Source organism: Jaculus jaculus, chromosome 6 (assembly GCF_020740685.1).
Source record: "Jaculus jaculus isolate mJacJac1 chromosome 6, mJacJac1.mat.Y.cur, whole genome shotgun sequence".
Lineage (NCBI taxonomy): Eukaryota > Metazoa > Chordata > Mammalia > Rodentia > Dipodidae > Jaculus > Jaculus jaculus.
This window is the reverse complement of record NC_059107.1, coordinates 37,323,342-37,336,870: the sequence shown is the minus strand read 5'-3', so window position 1 is coordinate 37,336,870 and position 13,529 is coordinate 37,323,342. Positions and strand designations below refer to the sequence as shown.

Sequence of the window (13,529 nt, the reverse complement as noted above, 5' to 3'; positions counted from 1 at the left end):
TTTCAAAAACACACGTGTCCTCTCCTCTCCTCACAGACCACCCGCGGCCCCAGCGCGCGGCCCGGCGCGGGAAGCCCGTGCGCAGGCGCAGATAGCGGCGCGTGGCCGCACCTCCCCCGCGCGCCGGCCGAGCACCTGTCACCTCAGGGCGGCCGCCCGCGCCCTCCCGGCCCCCGTCCCTCGTCTATTTATAGCTCTGGCCATACGTATCGGGGCAGCGCTGTCAGCCAGTCTGGCCTGCCCGCCAGCGCCCTCCCGACCCGGGCGGCGTCCAGCGGTCGCGGCGCCATCGGGGAGCGGCAGCTGGGTAAGTAGAGGAGACACGCGGGTCCCTGGGACCCCAAGGCGGTCGGGCCACGGGCCGTGAGCTCTTCTCCTCCTCTTCCTCCTCCTCCTTGTCGCACGAGTCCCTTGCGTGGTCTCCATTAACACCGTCCTTGTCTGAAGTGCCCTGCTGACTAATTCTGCCCCGTCCTGGGTAGACTAAGCGCCCTCGAGGTGGGCGCCCCTGCCTTCCTGGAACCCACAGCAGCGCCTGGCATCAAAAGGGGTTCGGTTCGTTGAAATTCCATCAGTGCCCAGTGTATCCCTGGGCAACTCTCTTAACTTTAAAGCCAGGAAAAATAATTGCCCTGCACCCCCCCCCCACATGGTTCTTAAGAGGAACTAATGAGCTATAATGCATATGAAAGCACTTTGGAAAGGATAAAGCGCCGTGAGAATGCAAAACATTGTGAACTCTAGCAAAGAGGAAAGTTATTTTCTTCACCATCCCTATGGCTGGCTTCGTGTGTGGGATGAATTATTAGTATTAAATAAATCAGGACCTTTCTCAATGGAAAACTCAAGAGTGCGTTTAGGGTGGTGTTTGTGTTCCAAGCCGTTTTCTGCCATCACTGGCAAATATAGGATTTGAGCAAGCTGGTGACGGTGAAACAAAATAGGGCAAGGGGAGGTGATGGGTATAAACTAAAGGGTCACAAACTTAAATGGTTGTAAAATAGTCTAAATGGAGAAAGGAGGGTGAGAAAAGCAATGGCATAAGAATGGTCGATAATAACTGACACTTAGGCATAAGTAGAACAGTGTGCCATCTGAGAGGCTGCAGCTGGCTTTTCAAATTCTGGACACTGTTGTCACATGGGACTTAAGTAAGGATCCTTTGTTGCCATATTTGCCATAGATGCTCAAATGTTTCAACTCTGCATGTTGAAGCCAATGCAAGCTTCAGTTGTTTCCCAACAGCAGGGTCCTAGTCTCAGAGAGCAGATGATGACTGAATTCATTTTGAGAGGAGATAAAGTAGATGCATCAAGCTATATGGAATCCGGGTGATTTATAGACTTGGGCAGGAGGATAATAACTTGAAGTACTGAAGCCTGACTTCCATATGCCAAAGAAAAATCTTCAAAATAGTCGTTATTAATATGCTCATCTGACACATAAAGAAGGAAAAATAAGGTTTTCATCTAAGACTAAACAAAGCATTAATTTCAGCAGTTCTTGTGTGTCCATAATCATTACAGACATGGAACAAATAGAGAAAGAATTAAGATATAACCTTTACCCTCAGTGTGCTCATATCACTAAAAGTGGAGGGGGACATATGCATACTTGACTGTAATAGTCAATGAAGACCCCAGTGTGTTAAGTCTAGCCAGGCATGGAGGCAAAGGGCAGTTTCACTGAGAAAGTGATATCTGATTTTATTTATTATTTGCTGTGTTGGGAACTGAACCTGGGGCCTCATGCATGCTAGACAAGAGCTTTACCACTAAATTATATAGAAAGTGGCAACTGAACTGAATTTTTAAAAGTTGAACAGGGGAAGAAGGATTATCCTGACCTAAAGAATAACATGTATGTGTTAGAATTATTAAGCAGATCAATATTACTAAAATATTGAAAAATATAAAGAAGGAATGCCAAGAGATGAGGCCAGAAACTGTGAGGGATGCCAGACTGGAAGGAACCTTTCAATGCCTGGATGGAATGGTGTAAAAATGGAACTGGAACTTTTATTTCTGATAGGATGTTGACATTTCCTTAGTTTGCTAACTAAAATCTGTTGAGGAGCCGGGCATGGTGGCACACGCCTTTAATCCCACCACTCGGGAGGCAGAGGTAGGAGGATCGCCGTGAGTTCGAGGCCATCCTGAGAATGCAGAGTGAATTCCAGGTCCGCCTGAGCTAGAGTGAGACCCTACCTTGAAAAAACAAAAAGAAAAAAAAAAAATCTGTTGAGGGAAGTTAGGCAAACTGTATGGTTTTATGAACCCTTTCCTAATTACTTCTCTGGTCTTCAGGTTTTCTTTTATTTCCAGATAATAATCAGGACCATGGTATTGATCAACTCTATGATGATTATAATTTACTCACTGTTCTAGCCATTTTTATGAGAAAAAAAACATACAACTTAGGAATCCACTTACATTTCCCATCAAACAGATCAATGGCAAGGAAATGAACAAAGAAAGAGGGCTACTGTCATTGGCTTTCAAAGCAGTTGTCATTTGGACTGGAAGGTTCTGTGTTTTCCAGTCATTTATAAGTTGGGCTGACTACACTTTGATATGCAAATTTATAACATAAAAATTCATAATGTATTTTTTATCTCTGTACATATACCAAATATCCAGTCACTCCTAGACAAGGTTCCCAACATGGGTAAGGTTTTCAAATGCTATACATGATTAATACTAATACAGTATTTTAACTTAAATTAATTTATACAATATTCAAGATATTCAAAATGGCATGAAGGATAATGAGGTGTGTATTGGGTACCCACCATACAGCTAGGGAAATTAAACATTTATACAGTTGAAACTCTTTATCATCCTCCACTAGTTGTCTCCCCTTTCATACTTCCTGAAAGCAACCACTCTCCTGAATTCGGTGATTATAATTACCCTTCATTTCTTTATAGGCTACTACAGTTGTATAGCTGGCTCCTTAAAGAATACCTAATTTAACCTTTTGATTTGGTGTTTTCAACCTGAGCAGAAAAAAAATTCAAGAATAATGTCAAAAACTCCTATAATACTCTTTATCACCAACTGTTTATATTTACTTTGTGAATATAATTACATTTACTGTATTAGCATATGGAATAATGTTTTGCATATTTTAAACACATTTATGCCATGAAGCATATACTCTACAGTCTTTTTCACACATCACGTTTGTGATACATGTAGATCCAGCTTACTCATTTTTTTCTGTTGTACAATAATCTGTTGTTAATGGATATTGAGTTGGTTTCCAAATTTTTGCTATTTCAAACAGTGCTTCTATGAATTTAAACTAGTTTAACTCCAGTAAAACATGGAGAATTATTCTTATAAAAGAAAGCTTGGTCATGTATCAATCATTGCTCAGAAAAAGTAGCAACAGTAAAGATGATAAAATCAAACATTATGAAGGCAAAACATTTGAGGCTTAAAGAAATTGGCATTTTTGCCCCACATTAAATTTATCCCAGTGCATTTATCAAAACTAGATTTCATGGACATGGGTATAACTACATTTTGGTTTTGAGAAATAATTAGGCTTTATTCTTGTGATTTATATTTATCTTTGCTACTTCTTTTTCCCCATTGTTAGGGGTACTATTATTATGAATGCAGCAGCTCAGTCTTCTATAAATTGGAGCAGAGAATAACTTCCCATTGATATCATTGAGAACATTTATACAATTTTGTTTTGCTGATGAAAGGAGAATGCACTCTCTGCCCCCATTATGAGAAAAAGTTGCTGTCAGCTCTCTTCCTTTATGAGCTGTGTCTGTATCCACAGTGATTGGTATATGTATCCAAATAATTTTGTTTGAGAAGTGTCTGTACAGATATATCCTGCTTGAGCTTTGCCTAGCAAATTACACATTGTACACACATGGCCTTGGTCAGTTCTCCCAATTGTTCTTATATAGTTCCCAAAGGAAATCCCAGATGAGAACACTAGAACTCAAAGAGGCTAAGAAACATGTTCACATTACTGGGTTGTGGTAGACAAGGGTTCCAACGAGGCCTCAGTAATCCAAGCCAGTCCATGTCCCTCGCCTTTGAACTGCACTACATTATGTCACTGTAACATGAAAGTCCACTGATCATGCACTTAGATGGAAAGGACTAATCGAACCTTATTTATATGCTTTATCCCCACGAAGAGATCAAGATCTAGGAAAGTTAAATCATTTTAAGATTACAGCAAGGAAGCAGCTAACCTGTGGTTCACATCCAGGGCTTTCTCACTTCAAAGCACCCATCTGTTATGCCAAGATCTTCTTGCAGCCCATATGCAAAGAAGCAATGCTGAGAATATTTTGAAGTGTAATAGCTAGTTTAGCATCCAGATACTTTTCAGGATCTCTATCAGTTAATTTTATTTGATCTGCAAATCCATAGCAAGTAGAGTGGCTTTTAGGAATATGATAAACAGTAATTCAAAGAGATTCTTAATAAATATGCATGTCCATTTAAAGCACTTATAGAGGCTTCTTCAGAGGGTTTGAAAAATTTATTTGCATTTTGAAAGAACTTGAGTGTCTGTTGATATTTAAGCCAATGTTTGAGACAGAGGAACCATACCCAAGTATAACATTCATTCAAGAAATTGCCTTATACCTAGGGAAAAAAAATGATGAAGTTTTAAAAACAGGACCAGTCCCCTCTCAAAAAATTTCAGCTGGATTTCAAAGGGGAAATGGAAATTAGTCACCTGGACAAAAAAGTATTCAGCTCACAATCTAGAGTGGATTTATTTATAACACTGGAGCAGCAGTCGGCAACCTGCCACTTGTTTTTTGTATAGACCATGAGCTAAGAATGGGTTTCACAACTTTAAAATGACTTTTCAAAGTCAAAAGAAGAATTTGGAAAATAGAACATGCAAACACATGAAATTCAGTTTCAGTATACAAAACCCATCTTTCTGGCACACAGTCATGCTTCTTGTTTATGTTTGGTCTGTGTCTGCTTTGAGTCCTAAGAGCAAAGCTGAGTGGTTGTGATGGAACCTGGGTGGCCTGCAAAGCCTGACATATTTCTCCTCCTGCTCTAGCTTGCCAACCCTGCACTAGAGGGAGTGGGTAAGAGTGTAGACTTTGAGGTTAGATGGAATTAGGTTCACAGTTCATTTCCTTCCTCTATTAATGCTGTGACCATTTCATGTGAAACCGACAGAGAAGAGCGACTTGAGTATTGATTTTTATGAAGGAGAAATGAGGATAATAAGAAACCTTGCCTGGTGTGGTGGCTCATACCTTTAATCCCAGTACTTGGGAGGCAGAGGTAGGAGGATCACTGTGAGTTCAAGGCCAGCCAGAGACTACATAGTGAATTCCAGGTTAGCCTTGGCTAGTGGGAGACTCTGCCTCAAAAAAGAAAAGGGGAAAAAAAACTTGATGGCTCTCTTACTAGGCAGTATGATAATAGAAAAAAAAAAAGAATATAACAAAGTGATGTATATAGTTACAGTTACCTTAGGCAGCCTTTTCTCAATTATTCTATATGTACCACTTACATAAGTAAGCATTCTTGACTGCAAATAATAGCATTTTCAGTTCAAATCAACTTATGTTGTCTCAAAACAGGAAAATATTGACATCAGGCCTGTTTCGAATTCCATTGTTCTGGAAACTTTTCCAGGCCTTCTTCCCAAGGTCTGCTTTGTCCTGATGCTGGCTCACAGGGGCATATCTGCAGCAGCATTCAGCACATCCCAGTCATGGAGCCAGAGACCTGAACTTTACTGCTTCAGCTGATCTCTAATGCCATACCTGTCCCTGACACCATAATGAGGGAAAGGAGGGTCAGTGTGCTCCCAGCTGCACCAAGCGAAAGCAGGTTGAATACTGAGAGAAAAACTAGCATCATCTACCATGAAGCTGCCTACAAGATACTACCTGTAATATGTTTATGAAGAAAACAGGCATATGGCTCACTAGTTATCTTCAAAGCAATTCTGCCTGCATATTTAAAATAGCCATTAGGCCAAAAAGTCTCATCAGGTGTGTGATTTAGTTTCTACCTTAAAAGTGTGAAATCACAGGGTCCCAGGGTCTCAGGGCTCCTAACATCACCAAGACATTCTTAGAGCTAAATGAACCGCCTTCTATGTGTCAGATCCAGAATATCCCATCTGGAAGCTGTACTTGGTCTTCTGGCATCATGAGCACTGGCATTCTTTGAGGGATTCTTATACATCAATACAAATAAAATAGTAGACCTTTTAAAAAACATTTACTTCCTTAGAAGAAGGCTTAGATTCTGGGCAGAGTGTGTAGCTCTGTAGTAGAAAGCTTGCCTAGCATGTGTGAGACTGGATTAGATTTCCAGAACTGAAGAAAAAAACAGCTAATATTTTTAGCTCCAATAACAGCTGCCACATATACAGTGATGTGATTTTTGTGTAAAGAAGCCCATGTAATATGATTTGGGCTAGTCACCATGTGTATAAGAGTATTCAAACATATAATAACCTCGTAATTAACCATAAGTGAATAATCTTCGTAAAAAGTTGCAAAAAATTAAAACAAAGACATAAAACCAGAAAGCCCCTCTCTGGGGAAGCCTTAAGCTTTATTAAAATAAAGCAACAATTAATGCCAGAATGTCCAGCAAGAAGAGTTCATGGCAATTCCAGGTAGACACCTGAGGTCAGCTGCCTGTTGTAACACCACAAGCTTCTGCAACATGCTTCTTGGGGTCTTACAGTTGTCACTCTACAATTAAACATCCTTGTCGCGTGTCTAACACTTCTTTCCTGAAGTGAACTTTAATTCAACACTCATAAAAGGCCATTTCTGATGAGATGCCTAATTCCTTACAGGGCTACAGAAATTCAGCACATTTTGACCCTTTCTAGCTAAGCAGCATGTGTTCCTGCTATTACAAGTGCCACCTCTTTCTTGCTTAACTCCCAGCGCTAACTGCTGCCATCAACATTTATTCTCACTGCCTGCAGCTTCACAGCCAAGTGAGAAGTAGAAAAGGAGCCGGCCACCAGGACCTTCTCCTCCCAAGAGCTCCCGGCTCTGGGAATGTCCTTCTTTAAATCAGGAAGCTAATTAACTTCCCTGAGACCTCCTGTTCCAAATTGCCCCAGAAGGTAAAGGTGACACCACTAGCTTAGAGGCTTTTAATTAGAGTAGGGCTTTTTGATGCAAGAAGCAATTCCATTTCTGTCATTGTGAGACAGAAAACAAAGAAAAGCTGGGCAAGAAGGAAGAATGGAGAAGCCCAAAGGCTTCTATGTGTTCTATGGTGAGGATGATTTAGGTGTCAGTTTCAAACATCACAAGTTCTAAATCAGTGTACACTGGCTTGAGCATTAAAGCTCAGCAGAACTGAAATTAGAATTGCTTACCAGCTTGAATTATTTCTCCCATGTCAAAGTGTAAGCAGAAGCCTAGTGGACTGTTTTTTAGCTATTCTACTTCCAGGGTACATCCTCTATGGCCCTTAGTCATGGTTTTGTTGGATTAGTCATTATACATATGGGTAAGTATGTTGGAGGGGTTATGTGTAACTTATGTCTATAACCATGTATATCCATCCTTAGGATACTGTCCTAATGTGCCCTCTGACTGTGGTCCAGCTCTATTTGGTAACCAGCCATGGAAATACAGAATATATGCATCTTACTACTTCTTTATTCATGCTGTGAAGGACTTTTCAGTCCTAGAAAAGCCCTCACTAATGATTAGAAATATTGTGGTAGGAGTTAATAATTTATAATTTACATATCAAAATTATTACAGATACATGCTAGGCATGGTGATGCACACCTTTAATCCTAGAACTCAGGGGACAGAGGTAGGAGGATCACTGTGAATTCAAGACCATCCTGAGACTACATGGTGAATTCCAGATCAGCCTGGGCTAGAGGGAGAACCTACTTCGACCTTGAAAAGCCAAAAAGAAGAAGAAAAAGAAGAAAGAAAATTATTTCAGATACACAAGTAGTTTTCTTAAGCTGGAAAGACATAAAACAAGAAAAACCCTCTCTGAGTTGGAATGAATAATGTTTATTTATTAAAAAACTTAGCACTAAGGCTTGGTATTTCAAATAAAGAGAATTTCTTTTTTTAGACAAAATCTGTTTCTTGGCTGAAGAGATGGCTTAGTTGTTCAGGTACTTGCCTGCAAAGCCAAAGGGCCCAGGTTTGATCCCCAGGATCCATGTAAGCCAGATGCACAAGGTGGCGCATGCATCTGGAGTTCATTTGCAGTAGCTGAAGGCCCTGGCAAGCTCATTTTCAGTCTTTCTCTCTCTCACTCTCTCTCTTTCTCTCTCCCTCTCCTTTCTCGAATAAATAAGTAAATAAAAGTATTTTTTAAAACTACTTCTTTTCTTAACCACAGGAATGTTTCAGGAACCTCTGTTGCTTTGTGAGTAACCAGAAATGCAAGTAGCCCCTCAGGAATCAAGCTGAACTCAAAGAAGACTTGTTTAGGAGCTTTGAGAAGTGGGTCATGGAGTGCAAGATCAAGGGAAATGAAAAATGGCAACATAGCTTGAATTTACTGAATAAAATTAAAAACATGAAAGAATTAGCAGAAATGATTGATGTGGTACTCATAGCAGAAGAAGAGAAATTTCCTTGCCACAGACTGGTCCTCGCTGCATTTAGTCCTTATTTCAAAGCTATGTTCACCTGTGGCCTACTCGAGTGCACTCGGAGAGAAGTCATCCTCTATGACATCACAGCAGAAAGCGTGGCAGTGATACTAAATTACATGTACAGTGCGGCTTTGGAGATCAACAACGCCAATGTACAGACCGTAGCTATGGCTGCCTATTTCATGCAGATGGAAGAAGTCTTTAGTGTGTGTCAGAAATATATGATGGCTCACATGGATGCCTCCAACTGTGTAGGAATCTATTACTTTGCAAAACAGATTGGAGCAGAAGATTTATCGGACCAGTCCAAGAAGTATTTATATCAGCACTTTGCCGAGGTGAGCTTACATGAAGAAATATTAGACATTGAAGTGCACCAGTTTTTGACACTTATTAAATCTGATGACCTGAACATATCCCGAGAGGAGAGCATTCTGGACTTGGTTCTGAGATGGGTCAATCATAACCAAGAGTTGCGTGCAGAGCATCTTGTTGACCTTTTAAAGCAAGTCAGATTGGAGCTTATAAATCCTTCCTTCTTAAGGCAGGCTCTGAAAAGGAACACAATGCTTCTCTGTGATGCAGGCTGCATTGACATAATTCAGAATGCATTCAAAGCCATCAAGACACCCCAACAGCACTCACTAAACCTCCGCTATGGCATGGAAACCACCAGTCTTCTGCTTTGCATCGGCAACAATTCTTCAGGAATCAGGTCACGGCACAGGAACTATGGGGACGCCAGTTTCTGTTATGATCCTGTGTCACGGAAGACCTATTTTATCTCATCTCCCAAATATGGGGAGGGTTTAGGAACAGTGTGTACTGGGGTCGTCATGGAAAATAATACAGTGATTGTGGCTGGAGAAGCAACTGCCACCAGGCTATCTAGACAAAAGAACAAGAACGTTGAAATCTATAGGTTTGTATTGAGCATCAGGTTTTTTTTAATTTGCTTTGACATTTGCAATATTTCAGAGCGACAGAGAGAAAGAGGCAGAGAGAGAGAGAGAGAGAGAGAGAGAGAGAGAGAGAGAGAGAGAGAGAATGGGCACACCAGGGCCTCCAGCCACTGCAAAAGAACTCCAGATGCATGTGCCACCTTATGCATCTGGCTTATGTGGGTCCTGGGGAATCAAGCCTTGAACCAGGGTCCTTAGGCTTCACAGGGAAGCGCTTAACTGGTAAGCCATCTCTCCAGCCTAGAACTTATTTATCTTATTTTATTTTTATGTATTTGAGAGAGAGAAAAGGCAGACAGAATAAGCATGTCAGGGCCTCTGGCCACTGCAAATGAACTCCAGATGCATGCACCACCTTGTGCATCCAGCTTATGTGGGTCCTGGGGGTTCGAAGCTGGGTCCTTAGGCTTTGCAGGCAAGTGCCTTAACCACTAAGCCATCTCTCCAGCCCCAAAACGTATCTTATATGTATTTATTTGTAAGCAGAGAGCGATAGATAGAAGAGACACAGTCAGAGAGAATGGGTATGCCAGGGCCTCAGCCACCACAAATGAACTCCAGATGCATGTGCCTCTTTGTGCAGCTGGCTTTACATGGGTACTAGAGAATCGAACCTAGGTTAGGTTTTACAGTAAATGCTTAACTGCTGAGCCATCTCTTCAGCTCCAGAACTTATTATACTAAATATCTATCCCTGTCAATGTGTCTGTCTGTTCTGGTCTTCAAACATCTTCATCTTCACACTTTGAATGCCCTCCTCCTTCTTAGGGCAATGCCTAATTACACACCCCCGGACTTCCTTTCTTACCTGTCTTGAACTCAGTCAGGTTCCCATTACCAGCTAAATCTTCCACATTGGTCAGAATTAAGGTAAACTTACCAATTTCTTCCACCTTTTCCTCCATATGAAACAATATGGAAAGCAAGTAATGAAATTCTCAGCATTACCTTAGGCTTAAGTGGAAACCTCTTCTCCAATCAGTTAGTGTATTAGACTTGAGAACACTGGGAAACCATCTATCTCAGGTTACCTATCTCCCAAGACTCTTAATCTCTTCACATCACTGAAAGTCACATCAGTACCAGTTTTATGATAGGTGTGGGAAATGTCGTATCCTGTGCCACACTCCTGAAATATTGTCTTCATAATATTTTCATCATTTTGCTATAATTTCTTATTCCTTTAACCTTTGTCCACATGCCTTTCAATTCGCCTATACTGTATAGCTCATAGATCTCCATGCAGATAAATTTCTTCCTGACTTAAAGGAGGATGTAAACTAGCAGCCTGGTAGGTCTTGACTTTTCAGAAAGACACTCCTGGGCTGGAGGGATGGCTTGGCAGTTAAGGCATTTGCCTGCAAAGCCAAAGGACCCAGGTTCGATTCTCCAGGACCCACGTAAGCCAGATGCACAAGGGGGCACATGAGTCTGGAGTTTGTTTGCAGTGGCTGGAGGCCCTGGCATGCCTTTCTCTCTCTCAAATGAATGAATAAATAAAAATTTAAAAAAAGAAAAAGACACTCCTTTCAACCTCCTTTATCTTCTCATTTTGGCATATGGAACAGGTGAGGATGCCTACACCATACTTCAACTTCAACCTGTTAACATTGAATGCTTTTGTCACTTCTATTTCCTTTTTTGATAATTTATCTACTTTTCCCAGTCATAAGTTTTATTTTTATTTTTACTTTTTAATTTGTTTTGTTTTGTTGTTTTGAGGTAGGGTTCCACTCTAGCCCAGGCTGACCTAGAATTCATTGTGTAGTCTCAGGGTGGCCTCAAACTTATGGCAATCCTACCTCTGCCTCCCGAGTGCTGAGATTAAAGGTATATGCCACCATGCCAGGTTTTACTTTTATTTTTATTTATTTGAGAGAGAGAATGGGCTCACCAGAGCCTCCTGACACTGCAAATGACTCCAGACAAATCTACCACTTTGTGCATTGGCTTTGGGTATTGGGGAACTGAACCAGGACCAGCAGTCTTTGCAAGCAAGCTCCTTAAACCCCCTGAGCTATCTCTTCAGCCCTAAATCTTACGTTTTATGTTCTATCTAGGTATTTTATCTCTCCACTTTCAGTTCTAAATGTTACAACAAAAATTAGCAAGTCACTGGGCATGGTGGCGCACACCTTTAATCCCAGTACTCGGGAGGCAGACAGAGGTAGGAGAATCACCGTGAGTTCGAGGCCACCCTGAGAATATAGAGTGAATACCAGGTCAGCCTGGGCTAGATTGAGACCCTACCTTAAAAAAATAATAATAATAGCAAATCACCCAAACTTTCAGGAACTATATTTCATTTTATCTTTTTTTTTTTTTTGATGTTTTGTTGTTGTTGTCAGTTTGTTTTGTTTTATTTTGCTCTAGCTCAGGCTTACCTGGAATTCATTATGTGATCTCAGGCTGGCTTTGAACCCACAGCAGTCCTCCTACCTCTGTCTCTCAAGGGCTGGGATTAAAGGTGTGTGACACCATACCCAGCTTTATCTTGTTTTCTTAAACTATGCCTCAGAAAACCAGATCCCACTGTGGTTCTGTTTATATAGTCATTCAGTTAGCTTTTCTTCTGTGATCTCCACATGTAAACACAAAACCTTCCTTTGTCTGTGAAAATCCATGCAATATACTTAAAATAGCAGTGAAATTATTACATGTGATTCTAGGGACCCTGGCTTCTTTTCTAGAATTACGCAGAAGATAGCCATTGGAAAGGTTTGATATATCTCTGCATTCAGCTGTGACAAGCCAGACATGCCTCGAGGAAAGGAATATGCCTCCCAACTTCCCTGTAAAGCCTGAAGCCAAATGTTCTCTGGGGAATGCAAGATTTGGCCCAGAACAAGTGGGAGCAACTCTGCCTAGATGACTAACTGTCAGATGCTCATTAAAAACTGTATTCAGGAGACTAGAAAGATTTCTTAGCAGTTAAGGTGCTTGCCTATGTAGCCTAAAGACCCAGGTTCAACTCTCCAGAGCCCACATAAGCCAGACACTCAAGGTGACACATGCACACAAAGTCAGGCATGCGCACAAGGTCACACATGTGCAGTGGCTAGAGGTCCTGCACCAATTCTCTCTCTCCACATAAAAAATAATTTAAAAACTATATTCAATACAAAGCACCCATTAAAGTCCTTCATTCTCATCCTTGTTTCCAAACAGAACACCTGGCTCCTTATCTTCCATTTCCTGGATATTCTTTTTTTGATTTAACTCCAGGTGTACTTTTCTAGGTTTTCTGGGATATTTGATTTCATGGATTTTAATCCCACTGTTCCCTTAAGTATTTCTGTCCTTCTTGGGCTATCTATCTCACATGATTAGAAACATAGACTTACCTGCGAAGTGTGGTGGTACACATCTGTAAACCCCAGCAACTTTGTGGCTAAGACAGGAGGATAATGAGTGATTAGTGAGCCTGGGGTACATAGAGACTCTATCTCAAAAAATCAAGCATCATAAAACTGCATCCTCAATGATTTTGTAAAGCTTTCCCCTACCCCAAATCAGTTACTCCACTAGACTCCACAAGGCAGAAAGATCCACCTATCCCAGGATCCCTATGTCCCAAGACTCTTGCTAAACAGCCATAGCTATTCATGGAAGAAATTACCAGAATTACCATATCTAGTAGATTAAAATATGAAATGTCCAGTAGACATAGACAGATGGGTTTTATACGGTGCTTCTGACCCAATTTTAAACCAGTTAAGCTACAACTTGAAATTCTGATTAGAAATCCTGAATTGAGGTATTTCAGATTCTCTGCCCTAAAACAATGATTTCTTTAATGAAGTATTAAAATATTTATTATCCATAGAATCGGGTAATTTTATATTTTGTCTCTTTTTATTTGTTCCTGTTAAAAATGATTTGCTGACTTCCCTGTTGATTTTCTTTCTCAAAAGTTGGAAATATTGAAGATAGTCCTGGATA

At 40.8% G+C, this 13,529-nt stretch overlaps 1 protein-coding gene across 2 annotated transcripts in view; it reads left to right on the top strand.

Moving 5' to 3' along the window:
- The first annotated feature begins 250 nt into the window (after positions 1 to 250).
- Kbtbd12 (kelch repeat and BTB domain containing 12) overlaps positions 251 to 13,529 on the top strand; it is a 72,409-nt gene continuing 59,130 nt past the window's right edge. For both annotated transcript variants that reach the window (XM_004665118.2, XM_045152643.1), the window contains exons 1-2: positions 251 to 307; positions 8,367 to 9,547. In XM_004665118.2, the coding sequence (XP_004665175.2) occupies positions 8,478 to 9,547 (1,070 nt within the window). In that variant the 5' untranslated portion in view covers positions 251 to 307; positions 8,367 to 8,477. The remainder of the gene's footprint in view (positions 308 to 8,366; positions 9,548 to 13,529) is intronic.